Below are 20,581 nucleotides of genomic sequence, written 5' to 3' on the forward strand. Positions count from 1 at the left end.
CAATAGTCTACATTGTTATTATAAATACTATTCACAGCTGAGCTGTGTCGTATGCTATGATTATATTAACTTTTGTACCTTTTTATTTTTTTTGGAGTTTAAAAAAGATTTTTTTCTATGTACCTATCACTGATTCATTCCCAGTATATTCAAATATATGAGACAGTCTGTTCATTTTTTATTAGAGATGTCCCTCCTGGAGTCCTCTGTGCTCCCACTCGTTTGTCCTGGCTGCCCTCTAGGTTTGCTGTACAGCTGTTGCTCTGGTGTTTCCTCTTTCCAGAGGCAACCCCTCTGGGGTAACCCTCTTGGGGATTCCTTTCACCTCCTGTGTTGGACCTCCCCTTTTCTGGATCCATTTCTCCCCCTTTCTTGGTTTACTCTCCTTTTTCTGAAACAAGACCCCACTAGCTTCTAGAGAAAGAGTGCCTGGGAGGTAAATGTTTTGAGACCTTATATGTCTGAAAATGTCTTTATTCAACCCTTATACTTGCCCATTTGGCTATATGTAGAATTTTAGCCTACATACTAGTTTCTCAGACTTGAAGGCTTTGCTTCATTTTCATCGCTGAAAATCTAATGACATTCTGCATTTGCTCTTAGCTGAAAGGCCAAGAAGCTATTCTAATGACATTCTGATTCTTTATTGTCTTTGTAATTTTCCCTTCCTTTCTCTTTCCTGTCATTTTAATGGGGTTTTGGGAGTGAGCAGAGGTAAACATGTGACTTGAAAAGGCCATGTTTAGCTGGAATTTCTCTTCTGGACATTTTACATACTAGATATGTATTTCACCTTGATGGATAAAGAAAGAAACTCTTGGACAGGATCACAGAGCTAGTAAATAACAGCAGGGATTCAAATCCAAGTTTGTCTGATTCCAAAGGCGGGTGCTTTTTCATCTTGCCTCACTCCCTGAAATGATTCTATTCTAGGACTTTTTTGCTTAACTCTGAAGAGAACAGCAAAAGAAAATTTTGGTGGCTGCTTTAAACAAAACACAAATTTTGAAGGCTCAAATTTTTTCTTAGAAATTCATTTGTATTTTCATTAACACTGTCCTCATAGTTGTAATTAATTTTAAAATGCACCGTGTTTCTGCAGACCTCTAATGGTATGCTATACCCTGGTTTGAGAAGCAGGAATTCTAGTCCAATCTTTTTGTAGATGAGGTCCAGAGATGCTACCCATAGATCCAGCAAGTTAATGTCACAGCTAGGCTAGAACTTTAGCATACTGATGACTTTTTCTCCTAATGATTACCTTTCCCCAAACACTTTATTATTTCAAATGTACAGAGAAATTGAAAGAATTGTAAACACCTATAAACCTAGCACTTAGACTCTGTAACTGCCAATTCATCCACCCATCAATCCCTGATTGTACCTTTTAAGGACTTTTTACTAGACTCTGCTTCCAGGATCTTTCTCCATTTATTTGCGTCATTAATCCAGAGAATAAATGGGGAAATGCAAATAGCCAAATATTTGGGTACCTGCTAAATGCTTGGGACATAATAGAATATAAGATTGCATTTATGTTCTGAAGGATTTTATAACCTAGTTGAGGAAGATAGTATATAACAAACAACTTATGAGCATATAAACTAGAATAGTACATGCGTGTGCTTCCTGATGTAATATAGAATTATTAATTGATTAAACATTGCAAAAGTTTAAGCTTAAGTGTAGCATATTCACTTTTAACCTCCAGAAAATATATAGACGCCTGTGTACAGAAAAAATTATAATCTTTATGTCATAAACGAATTCAATCTCTTCTTTAGCTCAGTGTTTCCTGCTTCGCTTCTTTTCCTTTTTATGTCCAAAACTTCCCTAGCACATGACACAAAAGTCAAAAAGTGGGTACACAATGAGAAGACTCCTTCCTGCCTCAGTCTCCAAGCTACCAGTTTCCTTCCATCTAGAGCTACTTAATATATATAAAAAGCATATCCATGTATGTATATACATATAAATATATTAAAATATATATTGTTAGTGTCATCGAGTTGATTCTGACGCCTAGCGACCCTGTGTACAGCACAGCGGAACCCTGCCTGGTCTTTTTGCGCCATCTTCTTACCTTCCAGTGCTGTATGAGACAATGCTCTGCTGCCCTTCATAGGGTTTTTCATGGCTGATTTTTTTTTCGGAAGTGGGTGGCCAGGTCCTCCTTCCTAGTCTGTCTTAGCCTGGAAGCTCTGTTGAAACCTGTTAACCATGGGAGACCCTGCTGGTATTTGTAATACTGGTGGCATAGCTTTTAGCATCACAGCAACATGCAGCTCCCACAATATACCAACCAACAGACGGGTGGTGTGGCTCCCTGCCCGGGAAATGAACTTGGGCCACAGTGGTGAAAGCACCGAATCTTAACCACTAGACCACTAGGGCTGGCTAAAATATACATGGGGGCATATTACACACACTACTTTGTACCTGCTGTTCTGATCAGTGTTTTCTTTCCTACCTCATGAGTACCTCCCTTCACTCCGGACTCCTTAGACCACATCACACGTTACATCTTCCATTTTCCCCGTGTGCTAGCTGTATTCTACATTAATACTCAGATCAAAGACACTTGTTTCCTACTTGTAAAAGGAAGAACTTGGGACAACAATGTCCTCACCCCACTTACCATCAGTACATCTTTATAAAAATTCCACCTAGAAGCTGGAGGATAAGAGTTGCCTTAAGTCATTCTTGAGGCTAGATTAGGTGGAGGTAATTAGGGAAGGGAGATCTGCAAAGCAAGATAAAGCAGTCTTCATCTGAAAGCAAACCACCCACTGGCTGGCCTAGTAAATGAATGAAGACTCAGATTTTTTTTTTTTTTTTGGTGAGGAAGATTAGCCCTGAGCTAACATCCATGCCAATCCTCTTTTTGCCGAGGAAGACTGGCCCTAAGCTAACATCTATTGCCAATCCTCCTCCTTTTCTTCCCCCCAAAGCCCCAGTAGATAGTTGTATGTCATAGTTGCACATCCTTCTAGTTTCCATATGTGGGACGCGGCCTCAGCGTGGCCGGAGAAGTGGTGTGTCAGTGCGCGCCCGGGATCCGAACCTGGGCCGCCAGTAGCGGACTGCGAGCACTTAACCGCGAGCACTTAACCGCTAAGCCACGGGGCCGGCCCAAGACTCAGATTAACAACCTCAATTATGTGTACAAATTCCCACCAAAGACAGCATGTTATGTTTTTAACAGATTTAAACCCACATTCTTTCATTTTTATTTTGCTTTACTATGATGAGTCACATGCTGGTTCCAAATAAAAGCAATCAATTCCCTCATTTATAATTAATTCATCCATTAGACAAATCTTAATTGCTTTTTGGACCTCAGAATTACTGGGCCTTGTTCATCTTCCTTGAATCCTTTAAGTCAAAAATGAAAGATAAATTATAAGTTCAATTTTTTTTATTAATAATCTTGGAACAAATACATTAACAATTTCTTAGAGTTATATAGCATTTTATAATTTTGAAAGAAGTTTCACATATACCAATTAGACCCTCACAACATCCCTGTGAGGTAGGCAGGGTTGGTGTTATTTTCCTATTAAACTAGTGAAGAGAACAAGGCTCAGAGGTGAAGTAAGGTCACACAGTTGGTAAATGATGGAGCCAGGACTAGAACCTAGGCCTTTTGACATGCTGCCTCCCTAAGAACATTCAAGTAACAATATCCTATGCTATATCATGAACAGTTTTCTCCTATGATGTTGATCAGATCTGTTTTTATAAGTTTGATATCACCTTTTCCTAACACCCAAAAACAAACTGTGATGGGACATTTCTTCCCTGTTACTGGACTATTTCTGTTCAACGTATCAAGCACCATCCTAAGGTGAAACTTAATTGTGTTTTAAGTTTTGAGGATCCTTGGCTACAAGTTCTAAATTATGATAAGAAAATATATTTTAGAAAATTCTGCAAGAATATTCCTATGTTCAATAGGTCAAACTTAAACAACACAAGCCTGTTTATATTTTTGAAAGCTTTGCAATCTTTCCCAATAAGATGTTTAGACGTGTATAAATGGAAAATAGGGAAAGGTGTTTAGCAACATTAGAACATTAGTGGGAAACTTATGCAGAGTGCATCTAAATGCAAGTCATATCACACTAATTTGTTTTTGTTGTTGGCCTTCTAGAGGAAGGCACAACCTAGAAAACTTTCAGGTTTGATCCCATCTTATGTGTGATATCCTCAGCAACAAGCTAGAAAAATGATCTGAATTATACCAACAGGAGGGTTCAAGCAGTAGTGCTCAAAGCATAAATGCATGTGGTAAAAAGAAAACACTACAGTGGTTTTGCCTAGGTCCAGTGTAAATATACTTATGAAGGCAGATTTTAAGCTATAGCATCTTCTATGTTAAATTTAGAAATGTGAAATATGGTGGGGTTATCAACTTGGAATATAAGACTGAAACTTAATGTAACTGACCCAAAACTATGTAAAAAGCAGAATAAAGCTTAATGGGCATAAAAGGCATAGGATAAAACTCAACTGCTCCAGTATGAAGAGAAAAACAAAGCAAATGCAAACCTTCAGGTTCAAGTGAACCATAGAACATCGGGCATGTAAAGCAGGTTTTAAAAATATGAAAATGACACTTAGCTGTATTATCAGGAATGATATTTTTAAAATTCCAGTTTTGGCCTTTTAAATTTAAGAGCAATGGGGAGAAACTTACGCCTACTGGGAGGAGGTGGTGCATAAAACAAATGGGATCTAGAAATGGGGTTGAGGAGGCGGAGGTTAGGGAACACCAAGAAACAACTTAAATATATTCAAAATGGATTTAGAATCCCTCTAAATACATCCTCTCCAAAAAATGTTTTCTAAATTGAGAGATTTGGTCAAAAAAGTTGGTGACAAGGTGTCTATTTTACCTTACAAAAGGAAGTATTTAAATGTAGATTAGAAATTACGCTGTTAAAGATGAGTCCACTGATCAGGCTGTAGAAACTGAAACTTCAATGCTGCTGTCAGTGATACATGGCAGAAAACTGCTTTCAAAAACAGAACTGCCATAGTAGGACTCAACATTAATGAAAATATTAAGAAACAAGTACTTTTTATACTTAAAGCCTAATGAAAAAGCATTGGTACCCTTACTTAGGAAATCTAACAGTTTAACCTAATGTGAAAAATATTGCTGCTATATTTAAGTTTTCTAAGATAAAACTTGAGGAGATCTAGAATGTTCTATTTAAGTATACTGGGCTCAAAACCAACTACAAGTTTGAAATGCATCTAGACTAGACTATATTCTTTACATAGTATCATTGTCATCATCATCTTCATGTTTTCTCTTCAATGGGTTTGATTCATTGGCCATGTTCTGTGATGAAACCATGTTGGTGGTAATAAGAATATTTTTGGGCCCAATCATTGAAGGATTAATCAGAACATTTTGAACTGCAGTTGTTGCAGGAACTGTAAACAGAGGAGAAAACACCCCCAAACTATGAATTACCCAGAATCAGAAACATATGGCAAAAAGTATTCAACAAAGCTGAATGTAATTCTAATAACAATTTCAATAGTATGAAGTGCAACTATGTCATAGAAGAAACTCAGGTAATTATACTGCATTAAGAGGTGAATTAAAATTTTTAATAAAGTACTTATATTAGTATTTAGTACAAGGTTAAAGAAGTTCTGTTAGTTTTTTGAACTTCCTAAAATTTCAATTAGTCATGGGAAGCAGTGCCTTGGAATTCATCATGGGACATTAAAGGACATTAAAGCACATATTAAAAGCACATGTTCAAGGTCAAGAATCATGCTTCCCTTATAGGCCAATATTTTATATAAGTAGTTTGTGCAGTTAGGTTTCAAAAGATGTGAAATCTAAACATATGCATTAGCAAACTATGCTATAACAAAATTCTACTTATATTATTCCAACTCTATATGTATCCTTCCATAAAGTGAGTAAAGGTACAATTTTCATTTGATGTACACTAAGTTGTATTATTTTCTTGAGCTTTAACCCTAAGTGCTTTTTCCTGAAGATGCCTTAGAATTGTGGAGCCTTATTTTAGTTCACAGTCTTCTTTGAGAATCTGATGATTACACTTAATACTCTCCCTTCCCCTCCAAAACATTACATATATGTAAAATTTCATACACTTTTAGTGGGCTTATAGACCTTCTCTGAAGAACCCTGATTTGCAGCATTACTGCCACCTTCCTGTTATGATATTAAAACAATTTAAATCTTGCTATAGGAACACAACCTCTTCTATAACCACAAATTATTCACAAATTTTAAAATTCAGAAAATACTTTAAAAGAATCACTTACAACCCCCACCCTCACCCCCTGCCCATAATATTACCTGGTTTGGCAGGTGTGGACTGAGAAGGTGGAATCTGCACTGTAAATCTTTGGCTTGTCACTGATGCTGGAGGTGCAACTTTATTTGGGACAGACACTGTTTGCGGGGTTGCTGTAGTTGTAATTAACAGACCACGTTAGTTATATGACTTACACAGGTTCCTATTCTGCACTCCTTAGCTTACCACAAACTACCTTCAAAGCACAGGGAACTAATGAAAAGTGAGAAAAAAATAATTAGAAATAAGAGCAAAGTAACTTCAAAAATGTTTACAAGCTCAACAGTTTAGATGCTAAAAATTCAGGATGGTGTACAGAATGTAGGCTCTGGAGCCTACCTGCTTGGGTTTGAATCCAGGCTTTATGACCAGCTAAGTGTCTGTGGGCAAGTTATTTAATCTTTTTGTAGGTCAGTTTTCTCACCTGTCAAATGGGGATAACTACGTATTTCACAGGATTCTTGTGAGAATTAAAATAAGCCATGTAAAGCTCTTCAAACAGTGCCTGGCACTGAATTTTAGCTGCATGAAGTCGTGAAGTTGAGCATTTAAATAAACTAGCAGAATAAAGACCCAAGTTTTCTATTAATTACCTTAGGTGGCACTTTTAATCTCTGTCATTTGCTGAGAATTAGAAGATGTCTATTATGCCCATGAAGCTAAATCAACATGCATCTAACAAAAGCCTATCAAATACATCACGTGGGGTCCCCAGGTGGGCACCAAAATCATATTCCTTTTCTATATTGAGATACTTTTTTAAGCAGAAAGGGATCTTGGAGATAACAGTCCAAAACCCCCTCACTTTAATTCTACCAATTATTCCAAGGTACAACTCAAATATATATTTTATAAAATTTCTTTGATTTGCTGAAAAGTCATTGCCTGCCTCTGAAATTCTCTAAACACATCATAGGAGCCTTATTACTAGTATCTTATCTCGTTCACTAAATTACAAGCCTTGGCTAACATTTTTTATCCTTGTGAGCACATCGCTTTGTGCCTTGCTCCTAATAGGCACTCAACAAATGTTTGCTCAATGAATTTAGCAAGACTCAAAGACTTAGTATGTATACTGACATCATAGCTCTCTCAAAAAATACATTTATGGAAATGTGTCTGTTCCTAGTTTTTTCTTTGGGGATGCAGGCTTTCCATACATCCCTTTCCCCTGGAATCAGCAGTCCGCCCAGCAACAGAGTTGCTGAAAACAACTACAACTATCATCATCTTCAGGGACAAAGGAGAAGAGAGCCTAAATGGGGAAAGAAAGCACAAAGTTACCCAGGAATCTGGGTTTTAGTGCTTTCTCTCCCAAATCCAGAAGGTGAGGCCTTACTCAAACATATCTCCATCCTTAGGCAAGTTTTCCCATGTATTAGGAGGTGTCCAAAAAATTTGGTGAAGCTTAATGAAGCAATAGAAGTATTTTATTTTGTCAAGAAAATTCACGGTAGGTAGACATTTTCTTGGTTATTGCCATAAAGAATTGTTAACATTTAAGTAAGTATGGAGTTTAGGCTTTAAAACTGAACAGAATAGATGCTTAGGTCTTATGCTTTATAAAACTCATTTCAAATTTTTTTAAAGTTTAAAACTTGCCTCATTAATAGTAGTTTTTAGCAGCTCCCTCACTCTAGATTTTAAAAATCTCTAAAATATGTACAGTAAATATCTAACTAGGAATAAAAGTCACAACTGATAACTAAAATTGGTTAATTTGCCAACACGTGTAACTAATTACCACAGCCTAGAGTTTTTAAAAGAATTGGTATTAGCTTAATATGAGTCCAAAGATAAATAGAATATGATCAAAAAGTTACACAAATTATATATGCAAATTTCTTTCCTCAAAGGTCACATGCAGGTAATTAGAAGTGTACAACTAACACTATACCAGGCTGGTTTTAAAATGCTGAAATGTAGGGCCGGCCCGGTGGCGCAAGTGGTTAAGTGTGCGTGCTCCGATGTGGCGGCCTGGGGTTCGCCGGTTCCGATCCTGGGCGCGCACTGACGCATCGCTTGGCAAGCCATGCTGTGGCGGCATCCCATACAAAGTGGAGGAAGATGGGCACGGACGTTAGCCCAGGGCCAGTCTTCCTCAGCAAAAAGAGGAGGATTGGCAGATGTCAGCACAGGGCTGATCATCTTCACAAAAAGAAAAAAATGCTGAAAGGTAAATTCACATCCTGAGAATATGAAGAGATTGTCTACACACCTCAAAAATCAAATGCTGCTTACACTAGAGCTATATGACATCTATAGGACTCAAGTTACAAGCAATAAGAGCCAAAAAATCAATACTGGTCAAAGAGAAGGGGATTTTTTTCTGAAAATTAAGTATGAAAGAATCCAGCAGAAACGTATGATAAAAAAATCAGGAAATCTAAATCCATTATTTATGTTTTCCTTATTACCTAAAACAACAATGACATTAAAAAGAAACAAATAATAGTTTCTAAATACTATTCTCCACTAAAAGGAACCATGGCTTTTTGGAAAAATGGCTGATTCTAGGACTGGGCTAAGGAAAATATAAGATGAGCTTGGAACATCTTGTGCCAGAAAGCAAGAAATGCTCAAAGAATGACGGAGACTTGTCACAAAGGACACAGGAGCCAGCTCGAAGGGGCTCCCACTGACCAATATAGGACAATCAGCACTACTTTTGAAAAGGTTAGTATTAAAAACAGAATGATTTTTTCTTTGATATTCTTAAGCTTTTTGTACCTTTTAAACTTCTTTCTTTTGACTGCATTCTCCTGCCAATTTACTCAGAAATTTCTTTAATTTCTGGTAATAGGTAGGCTACTGCCATGAGTGTGTTTGCAACTTCATTTGTACAGAAAGAACACAGCTTAAACTCCTGTTTATGATATCACACTTTATACCAACAACAAGCTTGGGTACTGTCCAATTCTATACTCATTTGGGATTAGATATTCCTTGTGGCTTTCTCATTTTGAAGTCTGATAAAATATGTTTATAGCTTTACTAGAGGAAAAGTAAATGTATCATTGGCAACACACATATGGGACTTTCTGACTTACCTTTTGACTTGCATTATAGTTCAAAATCAGGGGCTGATGCACTTCTTTACCAGCCAAAAAAGCCATTTCCCTCTGTCACTTACCTATAGTAGGAGTGGTAGGTCTGCTGCTAACAGCACCAACACTTAACCGTGGAACTAGTCTTCCTTGGTTAGCTCCCTAGGGGATTTAAAAAACAAATTAATGTTGTTCAGATTTGGTACCTTAACTTAATAGGAATGAAATTAGGATTGTTGATGTGAACTATTAATGGATAATTCATGGCAAAAATGTCCTGTTTTTGTCCTAACAGTGTTCTAAATCCAACATTTAAACCAAGATATTCATAAACATATATATATATATATACACACACATATAATACAAACATAATACATATCTATATAAACATGGATATGAGGATATATATGTACATATATAATTCTATATAGTATTTAAGTCTAAAGTAGAGCTTTATTTGGGGATAACAGCTAATTTCCTTATGATTTTTAATCTTAACTAGTCAACATCTTAACCGAAAAAGAAACTTGCTTATAGCGGAATTTCAGACAACAAAGGCAGCCCAATATGGAGAAAACTTTTTCAGTGGTGGGAGAGCCTTAGGTTATATTTCAGAAAGCAAGTCCAATTCCCGATGGTATATCATTTACTCTGTTAGCGAGCTTCACTAAAATACTATGGTATAGTGGAGAGATTGGGAGTTATGAGACCTGGGAATCAGTCCTAACTTTGCTACTAACTCCATAGATGAGTTCAGGCTCAGTTTCCTGATGTGAAAAATAAGTGTTGGGTTGGATCAACACTAAAGTTCCTTTTAATTCTAAAAATCTTGGATCTTATATTTTGTATTTTAACATAGCAGCTAATTGAAGACATGGTATTTTCAAGGCAGTAAATTTAAAAAAATCCTAGTAAATTATTTTAGCCTTTAATTCACTGCATTATCTATAGGAATTTGCTTTTTACAAATTCCCCTAACACATCTCACCTTTTTTAAAAGCTAAGTTGACTAAAAATTCTTACCTTTTTAACTAAGGACTTCAGCCTATAGTTTGGAGCTGTTAAGCAGTATCTGTCAGGTGGTAGTCTGGGTCCTGCATATGGCTTAATCAGTGGTAAAGGGGTTTGATTTTTCTGCCTTGCAATATCCAGTAAAAACTAAAACAGAAAATCGTTATTAGAACAACAATTAAAAAAATTATAAGTAAAATGAACTTCAAATACAAGTTTGCTTACATCTCTCGGGGGAGGAGAGGTAAAAGATTGATCAGCCCGACACTGGATTGCCAGTCTCACATCATCTGCGTCAACATTAGGTTTCTTAGCATGGCTGGAATAAATTTTTGCATCATCCAAAATTGTAGTCACATATCCTTTAAGAACAAAACATTATTTTCTTAAATATATGAAAACAGCTTAATATTTATGGCCACTTTTCTTAATGGAGGGTTCCACTAATTTCTAGAAAGTTTATCAAATTTGGTTCTAATATCTAATTGACCTATCTATATGATCAATTTTAAACAGATATCACCATACAAATACTATTGTCCCCTAGCTTGAGCTCCTTTTTACTGCTTTAGGCTGAATTCTATGATATTAACTGTTAAAGTAATTTAGTTGAAAATGTTTTTACAATAAAACGATCTTTTCAATTTCACAAGTTAGGCAAACTTTTTGGTGTACTGTTAACTTACGGAAAGCAAATTCCAACATCTGATTTATAACCCTTGGTTCATACTCTGTAATTCCCATATCCTTTAGGATCTGTGCCATCACCTGTGGATTCAAATAAAAACACCAGATGCATAATCTACACATTGGAAATCAAGACAGGACGGAAGGCAGTATTTATATTTATGATACAAGGTTCCCCTTCTCTGGGCTCCAAAGTTGTACTCATGCTTTTCCTCCCAAGTGAGTGTCAGGATCACAACAAATCTCGTTGTATCCTCTTTGCTAAAAACTTTTTTATTTTTTGGGCGGGGGTGGGGGCGGGGGCAAAGAGAGAAGAAAAATGCCCGGGTTGGCTTTCGCAGCAGAGAGATAGAGGTGGCTACAGTTGGTTGTCATTTTCGGATGTGGCGACGGTGGAAGCTAGCATCAGAACACTGCGAGAGTCAGGGCTCGCAGATGGGGCCAGACGAGGAGGCGGCGAGAGCCCGAGGCCCAAGAGACAAAGCCGCGTGGCTGGCCTGCGCACTCCGGCGGGCTCCCGGCCTCCCTCCGGCGGGGCTGCCGGGGTGGCAGGACATCACCCCGGGAGCCAGGGCACCCCCGTCTCCCACTCCTCCTGGCCGCCCTGGCTGGGAAGAAGATGGCACGCGAGCCCATCCTCAGGCCCTCCGTCTGGGCCAGCCTCCCAGGTCCTTGGCTGTGCTGAGCTTCGACCCCCCACCTCTCATCCTTCGCACTTACCAAAGCATCTCTCGGAGCGTTCTTAGGAGGCGCCATCTTGCCCGACTCCATGTTATCCTGCCACTCGTCATCCGGGGAGAGAGGGCTGCTCGCGGCCTCCTCGCTCAGGCTCCACCCCTGCGGGGTGCGGAAGGCGGGGTTACCGCGCCGGCCCCGCGGGCGGCCGCTTCTACCCAGCCCGGTGGAGGCTGAGGGCAGTGGGGCTAGCGGGAAGCTGGCCGGCTCGGGAGGCTTGCAAGAGTCGGGTAAGCCTTCCTCGAGGAGCCCTCGGCCAACACGTGGAAGAGCTAAGAAGCTAGTCTTCCCAGAGCTGTTCTCTGGAAAAGTGCACCAAATGCACCACCCTTGTCTTTTCTGGGGCCCCTCCTCACACGTCCCCTGCTGCCACCCTGGCCCCTTCCGTCTCCCTGGAATGCCTGCAGAGGCCTGCCTCCACCTGCCCCTGTGGTAGGGTTGCCTGGTCAAATGCAGAACACCCAATTACATGTGAATGTCAGATCAACAACGGATACTTTTTTTTCATAAATATATCCCAAATATTACACGGGGTATACTTAATACTACAAAATTATTTCTTGTTCATCTGACATTCAAATTTAACTGGGCATTCTGTATGTTTATTTGCTAAATCTGGCAACTCTACCCTATAGCCTGCTGTCCACACAGCAGGCCTTTGGTCAGCTCTCGTCACACTCAAAGCCCTACTACGGTTGCCCATTTCATACCGATAAAAAGCTAATGCCTTTGAATGCCTGCAAGATTCCCCACCGGAGCCCCTCCAACCTTGTCCCTTGGCCCTGAGTAGTTTCCTCTCTGTCCCTGCTGAGGCCCACCCACGACCCTCACTTGCCTCCCAGATGGCCCCCCACCCCTCCACAGAAGAGCCTGAGTGACTTGGAAAATGTGCATCAGTTAACCGTCTCTGGCTTAAAGTGTCCCAAAGAGAACTCTTAGTCTTTCACAATCCACCACCGCCCTAAGGTTCTCCATTTTAGAAAAAGGCACTCTAAACAGCCCCCCCCCCGCCCCCGGCGCCCCCCAACCCCGGCCGGAAACAGCAGTCAGCCATGTTATGCTCTTTCCCCCACAATCCACACTCAATCCAGCAGCAAATCTTGTCAGGGCGATCTCCCAAAGTCACACCACCTCTATCTATGTCTCCGCATCTCCATCCAGTGCTACTACACTAACAGTCCAACCCAACAGCTTTACTCACCAAGACTACAGAAACTGGTCCCCGAAATAGTGCTCCCCCACATTTTTTACACAACCAGAGGGATCGCTTGGTCATAAATCAAATAATTGTATTCCTTTCCTTAAAACCTTCTAATGGCTTCGCTCTCACACAAAAAAATTCCTACTGATTTCTGGGGCTCACTTGGCCCTTCAGTTTGGGGCACCTGCTTACCTCATCGGGCTCGTCTGAATCGGTCGTCCACCGGGCAGCCATCTTGAACTTTGGGCAGGTCCTCCAGGAACCACGCGTTCTTAGTACATTGTTTCCAGTGCAACACTGATCCCCACGCTCCGCGAGCGCCTTTCCCAGCTCACTGTGGGCAACCTCTACGCAAGACTAATAATGATTTTCTCCCTTTCAAATAGGTATATGCACGGGGTACAAAATTTAAAAAATATGTTTAAAAAACAAGAAAAAGAAGGCCTCTCTGGCTTGTTGCAGCCACTCCTTTCTCTTTCACAGAAGGCACCACTGTTTACCAGTTTCTTGTCTATGTAATTTATAAATATTACCTTTTTAATCTTATTCCCCCACCTGAATGGTGCTATATCGTTGGGGTGACCAACCTTTAGAGAGCCAATCCAGGACACAGCTGTACTAGATGAAAAGACCCATAATATATAATAAATAATTGTACACGGGTGTTTTTTTGCTTTGATATAAAAATATGAAAATGTTCATGTTAAATTATATGTTTTTCTGTATTATTTACTTTTCTGTTACATACATGCTATTATTTATTTATTTATTTAATTTTGTGAGGAAGGTCAGCCCTGAGCTAACATCCATGCCAATCCTCCTCTTTTTTGCTGAGGAAGACTGGCTCTGAGCTAACATCAGTGCAGATCTTCCTCCACTTTATATGGGATGCTGCCACAGCACGGCCTGAAAAGCGGTTCGTCAGTGCGCACTGGGGATTGAACTCTGACCGCCAGCAGTGGACTTCAGGCACTTAACTGCTACACCACGGGCTGGCCCCTACATGCTATTATTTAAACAAAACAATAGGACTAGTTAACAGTAGCAATTAGTAGCAATTAATAGTAGGACTAATTAAACAATATGTGTGAGAAAATATAACAATATTTTTCATTTCTGTCCTCTGTCATAGCAATTTTTTTTTTTTTGGTGAGGAAGATTGGCCCTGAGCTAACACCTATTGCCAATCTTCCTCTTTTTGCTTGAGGAAGACCATTGCTGAGCTAACATCTGTGCCAATCTTCCTCTATTTTTTGTATGTGGGACGCCACCACAGCATGGCTTGATGAGCAGTATGTAGGTCCATGCCTGGGACTGAACCCACGAAACCCTGGCCCCCAAAGTGGAGTGTGTGAATTTAACCACTATGCCACTGGGCTGGCCCCTGTCACAGCAATTTATTTTAACTCTTGAATATTTAAATTTTGTAGGTCATATTACTGTATATTTTTAACACACATAAATGTAAGACTTTAAGAAAAGGAGAATGTAAATACAATAAGGCAAACAGCTATCATCTATCACCTATATTTAATTAAAAAAACAATGAAATGTTTCTTTTGGCCCTGTGGTACAGTAGGATATTTTTTACTTTTTCTTTTTCTTTTCTAATAATACTTCTCTGAACTGCCTGCAGCCTTTAGGACATCTTTCTTTTCTTTTATGTAGTGGTAAACCAAATATAGTCAAACATAATATTCACTTTGATATGCATCTCTGCTTTAATCAAGCTCACATTAGACTGATTCCTGCTGTCAGTTCAGTGTGATGACATCAAGCTAAATATCCTTTCACAAAAAATGTTTGAGTACGGAATACTCCTATGTATTACTAACTAGGAACAGCAGGTTTTTAGACTTGTAGGAATTAGTCTTCAGCTCTCCAAAAATGTCCGTTCGCTTGGTACTAGAGGCTTATCTTAGTAGACGAGCTATTTGTCAGTCAATTAGGTCCGTTGCATCTATACATTCATCATATAGGCTGTCCATGACTAAAATGTCCATCATTTCTGAACACTCTGAAGCACATTAGATGTCATCATAAATTAAACCTTTCTTTCTCAGGGAAAAAGGTTTTAAAGCACAGAGGTAATTTAAACTTGTGAAATTGAAGTTGGATTCCAAATAAGTTAAAATTTTAGTAAAGAAATGAGAGAGTCCTATTTAACTTGGGTGCCTTTCTGGTGACTTTTTTTGAGTTCTGAAGGAGTCTCATTTCCAAAAACTGTGTTGTTTTTTCTTATGAGTTTTTGTCACAGCCTACACGTAACATCAGATAACTTGGGCACAGTCAGTTAATCCTTTTCTAGCCTCCTTATGGTCTCTTCAAAGATCATCAAGCAATTTTGGAGGAACAGCATATACATCTCTGTTTTACTGTAATCATTTTCTCCATTCTCATCCTCAATGTATTCCCAAATTAAAGGACATTTTTCTTGTCCCACATTTTGAAAAATATGAGTTTACAGCAGGCCAACATTTTAACATCTTTTCTATGGCCAGTACGATAATAGCCACCCTGTCTTATGGAGGTTATCCCTTCCATTTCAATAAAGTAAAATATCTCATTTTGCTTCTGCACGTTTTGAGGAAACTGAAAAGTCACCAAAAACTTTCATTATGATATTTTCAATAGTCTAGGTAAGCAAGTCACATCCCTTTTTTAGCAGTATTGTGTACAAGATGCACATCACATTTAGCAGATAAGATCTTTTCATTTTCTTTGGTATAAAGTTTATAGACTGAATGGAATGTGCCAAAATTTGTATTTGCACTCTCTGCTTGAATATGAACATACGTGAGCAAAATCTAGTTTGTCTTTGGACAAGATATCAGTATTCTTTTGTTTCATGTTTTCTATAGTTTTTGTTAACATCTCCATAGAATTAAAAAAGAAAATTTGAAACTCCATTTTTCTAGTCAAAGTTCCTAAGAACTACGAGGAACATTTTGCTGTTGTTGTTGCCATGATTTGATGCATCACTTGATAAACTTGTAGAAAGTATGATCATTGGTAAGATCTGACAGAATCAGCTCTACACTGTAAGAGGCCAACACATCTGTTGTCAGAATTTCCCTTTTTGTTTGCTCACAGAACATTTTAGTTGCAACCTCTGAATCAGGAAACATAACTTAGTTTCATAGAGCAATCAAGGGAACTTTACAAGAATATGTATTAGTTCATGTGGAATCCTCCGGCTAATTCAATGGTTGCTATTTTCAAGTGAATATTGGTGTCTTACTGGGAAATAAAAAAACTTTTGCTTGATTATGAGGTTCAGTCACCATGTGTACTTTTACATTCCTTTCTCCACCATACCTAATCCCGTATTCTTTTTTGCATATTGTGTGTTTGCTCTGTTTTGGTTATTTACCTTCCTCACCCAGTTGTATATGTCCTTCCATGTGCCATTAAAATAAGTTGGTTAGCTGCCTTTTTTGATGATGTCTGGGTCATGCTAACATTGGTATTGTTCTCGTGTTCATTATTTGAACTCTTAGAATACATGGTCACAATATTCACAAAGTTAAAAACTAAACTAGCATTATCTTGATACAAAGCACAGCAGTTAACCTATATGGCAAGTCAAAGACGTACTGTTAATGTTCACGGTTACAACACACTTAATTTGGACTCTTAAGTCACATCACTTGGAGTGATGTAACACTGATGCCAACATTGACGGTATGGGGAAAAAACAGTGACAGTGGCTACAGAAGATGGATAATCTATGCCTTATCCTTTTGACACTAAAGACAGTGCTGCTTTCAGAAAAGCTTCTGTTTTTTGGCCACTATATGAGTTTTGTACTTTACCCCCAGCTGTCTGCACCTATCACCCAAAACAGGGATTTTTCGTATCCCAGGGAGGGTTTTCCTGGGATGTGGGATTTTCAGTGCTAAAACCAAAATAGTCGTGGGCAAACCAGGATAGTCGGTCACACTATCACTGATCTGCATTCTGCTTAAAGTTTCTAAAAGTGACATCTCTTCCATATCGATACCTATAGAACTACCTCATTGTTTTAAAATAACAACTTAATTGACATATAACTCACATGTCATACAGTTCGCCTATTTAAGGGTATACAATTCAGTGGTTTTAGTCTATTCACAGAGTTGTGCAACCATTGCACCATATATTTTAGAACATTTTCATTCCTGCACAAAGAAACCCCACTTGAGGGACACAAAATTGTCTCACTCCTATTGCAATAAATTATACTTATACTCTCAATATAATCTGTGTTTCACTAGGTTACTACTTTTTATGTAGATATCAGGCTTATACTTGTCTACTGCACACTCACTTATCCTGTGTATTTGGAGTAATTGTTAGAGATTTTCAGATATTTACAACTACCATCCATCCAGTGGATCAACCATGATCTACAGTAAAAATAATTTACTGATAATTTAAAAAACTAGATAATTAATTATATAGAGTTGTCATGGACAGTCATATAGCCCTTGATTTCACTCTTGGCTAGCCAACCAAAAATTTGTACTATAGCAAATATTTCTTGTTATACCTATATAAATACTATAGAACAAGTAGAACAGTTTGTGACTAGCCTAAAAGAAAAAAAAAAGCTGAGTCTAAAAGAGACCCAGCTGGATTCTGGGACATCATTTAATTGCCTGGGTTTTAGAATCTTGGCCTATGGCTCTGAGATTTGTTACAAGGACCAATAATCATTTTGTTTCTGATAATTTCCTGTGTTACAATTTGGCTGGTCTATCCAGAGTCTTAAATGCTACTGCACAGCCACTGTCATGTCAGGTGGTTCAATAACATCCTACAACAAAAGGAGAAGGAAGGATTAGCTCTTGTTCACCTACAGACTATGTTGAATAGATACACTTCTGATTTTGGTCAACAAAATCTTGGCGATGGTGAAAATCCAGTTATCATGGCCTGACTTCGTCTGCCCTCGGCCAAAAGGAAGAACTAACAACAAAAACAAAAAAGCATCCCCTGACATCCAGGAACTGGTCTAATACAGCTAGGCCTCAGTGTTGTTAGAAGCTTGCCTGGTGCTCATAGCTACGCCATGTTATTCTCCTGTTGAACACAAACAATCTCAAAGAACACCAACATCAGAAAAAGTCACTCTGGGACCATGATAAAGTGAGACATAGCAAGGCCACTTCATAACTTTGTCTAAGTACAGACAAAAGCAAGGTCACTGTGACCCATAAAATACCAAACATCCCCCTTACTCAGATACTGAGAGTAACTGCTACTTCTTTACCAATTACAGCTTTATCCTCGTTGTAAGTCTGCTTTTCCGATAGATAAGATTTATTGCGATGCCCAATCATAGCGTTGTCCCTGCTTTCTGATAACACCTAATCTAGAGTGAATACCTTTCTCCTTAGGTATCCCTCTTACCGAGGGATACTTACTGTCCCTCTTACCAAGACTCCCTATAGTTCCCCATGGTATGTGTTCTCCTTTGCTGCAATGAGTAATAAACCCACTTGTTCAACTACAGGTGTGTTCCTGGTGCTCTTTGGCTTGGAAGGCATTAACATTTGCTATCCATATATCCTCTTTGATGAAGTGTCTATTCTTCATCTCTTTAGCTCATTGTTGAATTGGATCGTTTGTTTTCTTATTATATAGTTTTAAATGTTCTTTATATATTCTGGGTACAAGTCCTTTATCAGATCTGCAAATGTTATCTCCCAGTCTGTGGCTTGTGTTTTTATTTTTCTTAGTGGTGTCTATTAAAGCTCAAAAGTTTCTAATTTCGAGGAAGTATAATTTATCAATTTTTAAAATAGATTGTGCATTTGGTGACATATGTAAGGAGGATTTGCCTAACTCATGGTCTTGAAGATTTTCTCTTATGTTTTCTTACAAAAGTTTTATAGTTTTAGCTCTTATACTTAAGTTTATGAGTTTTTATATATGGTATGAGGTAAGGGTCTAAATTAATCTTGTTGCATTTGCGTATCCAATTGTCCCATTTGCTGAAAAAGAGTCTTTTCCCCATTGATTTGCCTTGGTACATTTGTTGAAAATCAATTGACTGTAAATTTAAGGGTCTATTTTTGGACTCTTTATTTTGTTTCATTGATATGTCTATCCTTATGCCAGTACCATACTGTCTTGATTATTGTAGCTTGTATTCAATTTTGAAATCGAGAAGTGTGAGTCCTCCAACTTTATTCTTTTTCAAAATTGTTTTGTCTATTCTTGGTCTTTTGCATTTCCACAAAAATTTTAGGATCAGAGTGTCATTTTTTACAAATATAAATCCTTCTGAGATTTTGATAAGGATTGCTTTGAATCTTTGACCCATGTGTTATTTAGAAGTGTGTTTCATATGCAAATATTTTGGGATTTTTCAGCTATCTTTCAGTTATTGATTTCTAGTTTTATTCCACTGTGGCCTGAGAGCACAGTTTGTGTGATTTCTATTCTTTTAAATTTGTTAAGGTGTGTTTTATGGTCCAGAACATGGTCTATCTTGGTGAATGTTCCATGTGAGCTTGAGAAAAATGTCTATTCTGCTGTTGTTGGATGAAGTGTCTAGAATATATAAAGACCTCTTACATCCCAATGATAAAAAGACAAGCCATATCTTGCTCCTCTGCAATCATCAGTTAAAAGTGTGCTTTATTTAATATTTCAAATATACAGTACAGTGATCACAGGAGCAATTTAGGACTTGGTAGGGCTGAGAAATTATTGTACATACACTATTATAGCATAACTTAAGAAATGATTTTCTTAATCCAGAACATTTTAGCCTGCTTTATAATTATTATGAAGTTAAACTGAATAACCTTGTTCACTGAATCATTTTGTCTTGCATTAATGCTTTATGTTTCCATATTTATAAAATTCACATGCAAACAGAAATTTAGAAAATTTGCCAATACTTGATTCTTTCCCTTATTTTTCCAATCACAGTCATATACTTAGGTAGGTTTGACTTCCTGGTGAAAAAGAGATCTAACATTCTGATCTCTTTCTGAACATTCTGAACTACCAATAAAAGTAAAAAGAGATTTTTTTTTTGAGAATGAAATGTTTCTCATCAGAATGGATTCAAGCAAGTTCTCTACATATGTGGCAAGCTAGCGAGATGTCTTTTGGTATAATTGTTACCTGTTTGGCATGGATAACATGTAAGTTGGTGTCTTTGAACAGGCCTGCCAGATAGGCCTCCCCTTTCTCCTGCAAATCACCAATAGCTGGATTCTCAAAGCACAGGTCTGTTTTAAAGTCCTGATCAAGTTTTTGCACTACATGCTGGCAGGGAAGTTTATGAAACAGAAGTTCAGTGAACTGATAACTTTGATTTGACAAAGTGGGACAGTACTAGGCTTGTAATAATGAGATTTCTTGGTTCCTTCAGTAGGGACCTTACTCTTGCATGTGGCTTTTCTAGCTGGTTGTTTCCTGAGTGTTACCATTGGTCAATTGTGGGCAATCTGCTTGGTATGATCCATAGTAGAGAGAACTCCATATTTACCCTCCTCCTCTTTTGGCTGGAGCTTGGTAAACTAGAGACAGTGCTATCACTAGAGAGT

At 38.2% G+C, this 20,581-nt stretch overlaps 1 protein-coding gene across 2 annotated transcripts; it reads right to left on the reverse strand.

Moving 5' to 3' along the window:
- Positions 1-3,179: 3,179 nt before the first annotated feature.
- On the reverse strand, positions 3,180-13,241 carry TAF9B (TATA-box binding protein associated factor 9b). 2 transcript variants are annotated; one of them, XM_058536240.1, is made up of 8 exons: positions 13,227-13,241; positions 11,819-11,935; positions 11,098-11,179; positions 10,637-10,773; positions 10,424-10,558; positions 9,484-9,559; positions 6,353-6,463; positions 3,180-5,445 (listed from the first exon to the last, which is right to left on the reverse strand). In XM_058536240.1, exons 2-8 carry the CDS (start codon positions 11,867-11,869, stop codon positions 5,282-5,284), a joined length of 756 nt encoding a protein of 251 aa, XP_058392223.1. In that variant the 5' UTR covers positions 11,870-11,935; positions 13,227-13,241; the 3' UTR covers positions 3,180-5,281. The 2 variants fall into 2 exon arrangements, with proteins under 2 accessions (XP_058392223.1, XP_058392224.1); XM_058536241.1 differs by lacking the exon at positions 13,227-13,241 and having other exon boundaries at positions 11,819-12,158.
- Positions 13,242-20,581: the final 7,340 nt, after the last annotated feature.

The sequence above is a fragment of the Diceros bicornis genome, chromosome X (assembly GCF_020826845.1).
Source record: "Diceros bicornis minor isolate mBicDic1 chromosome X, mDicBic1.mat.cur, whole genome shotgun sequence".
NCBI classification, from domain to species: domain Eukaryota; kingdom Metazoa; phylum Chordata; class Mammalia; order Perissodactyla; family Rhinocerotidae; genus Diceros; species Diceros bicornis.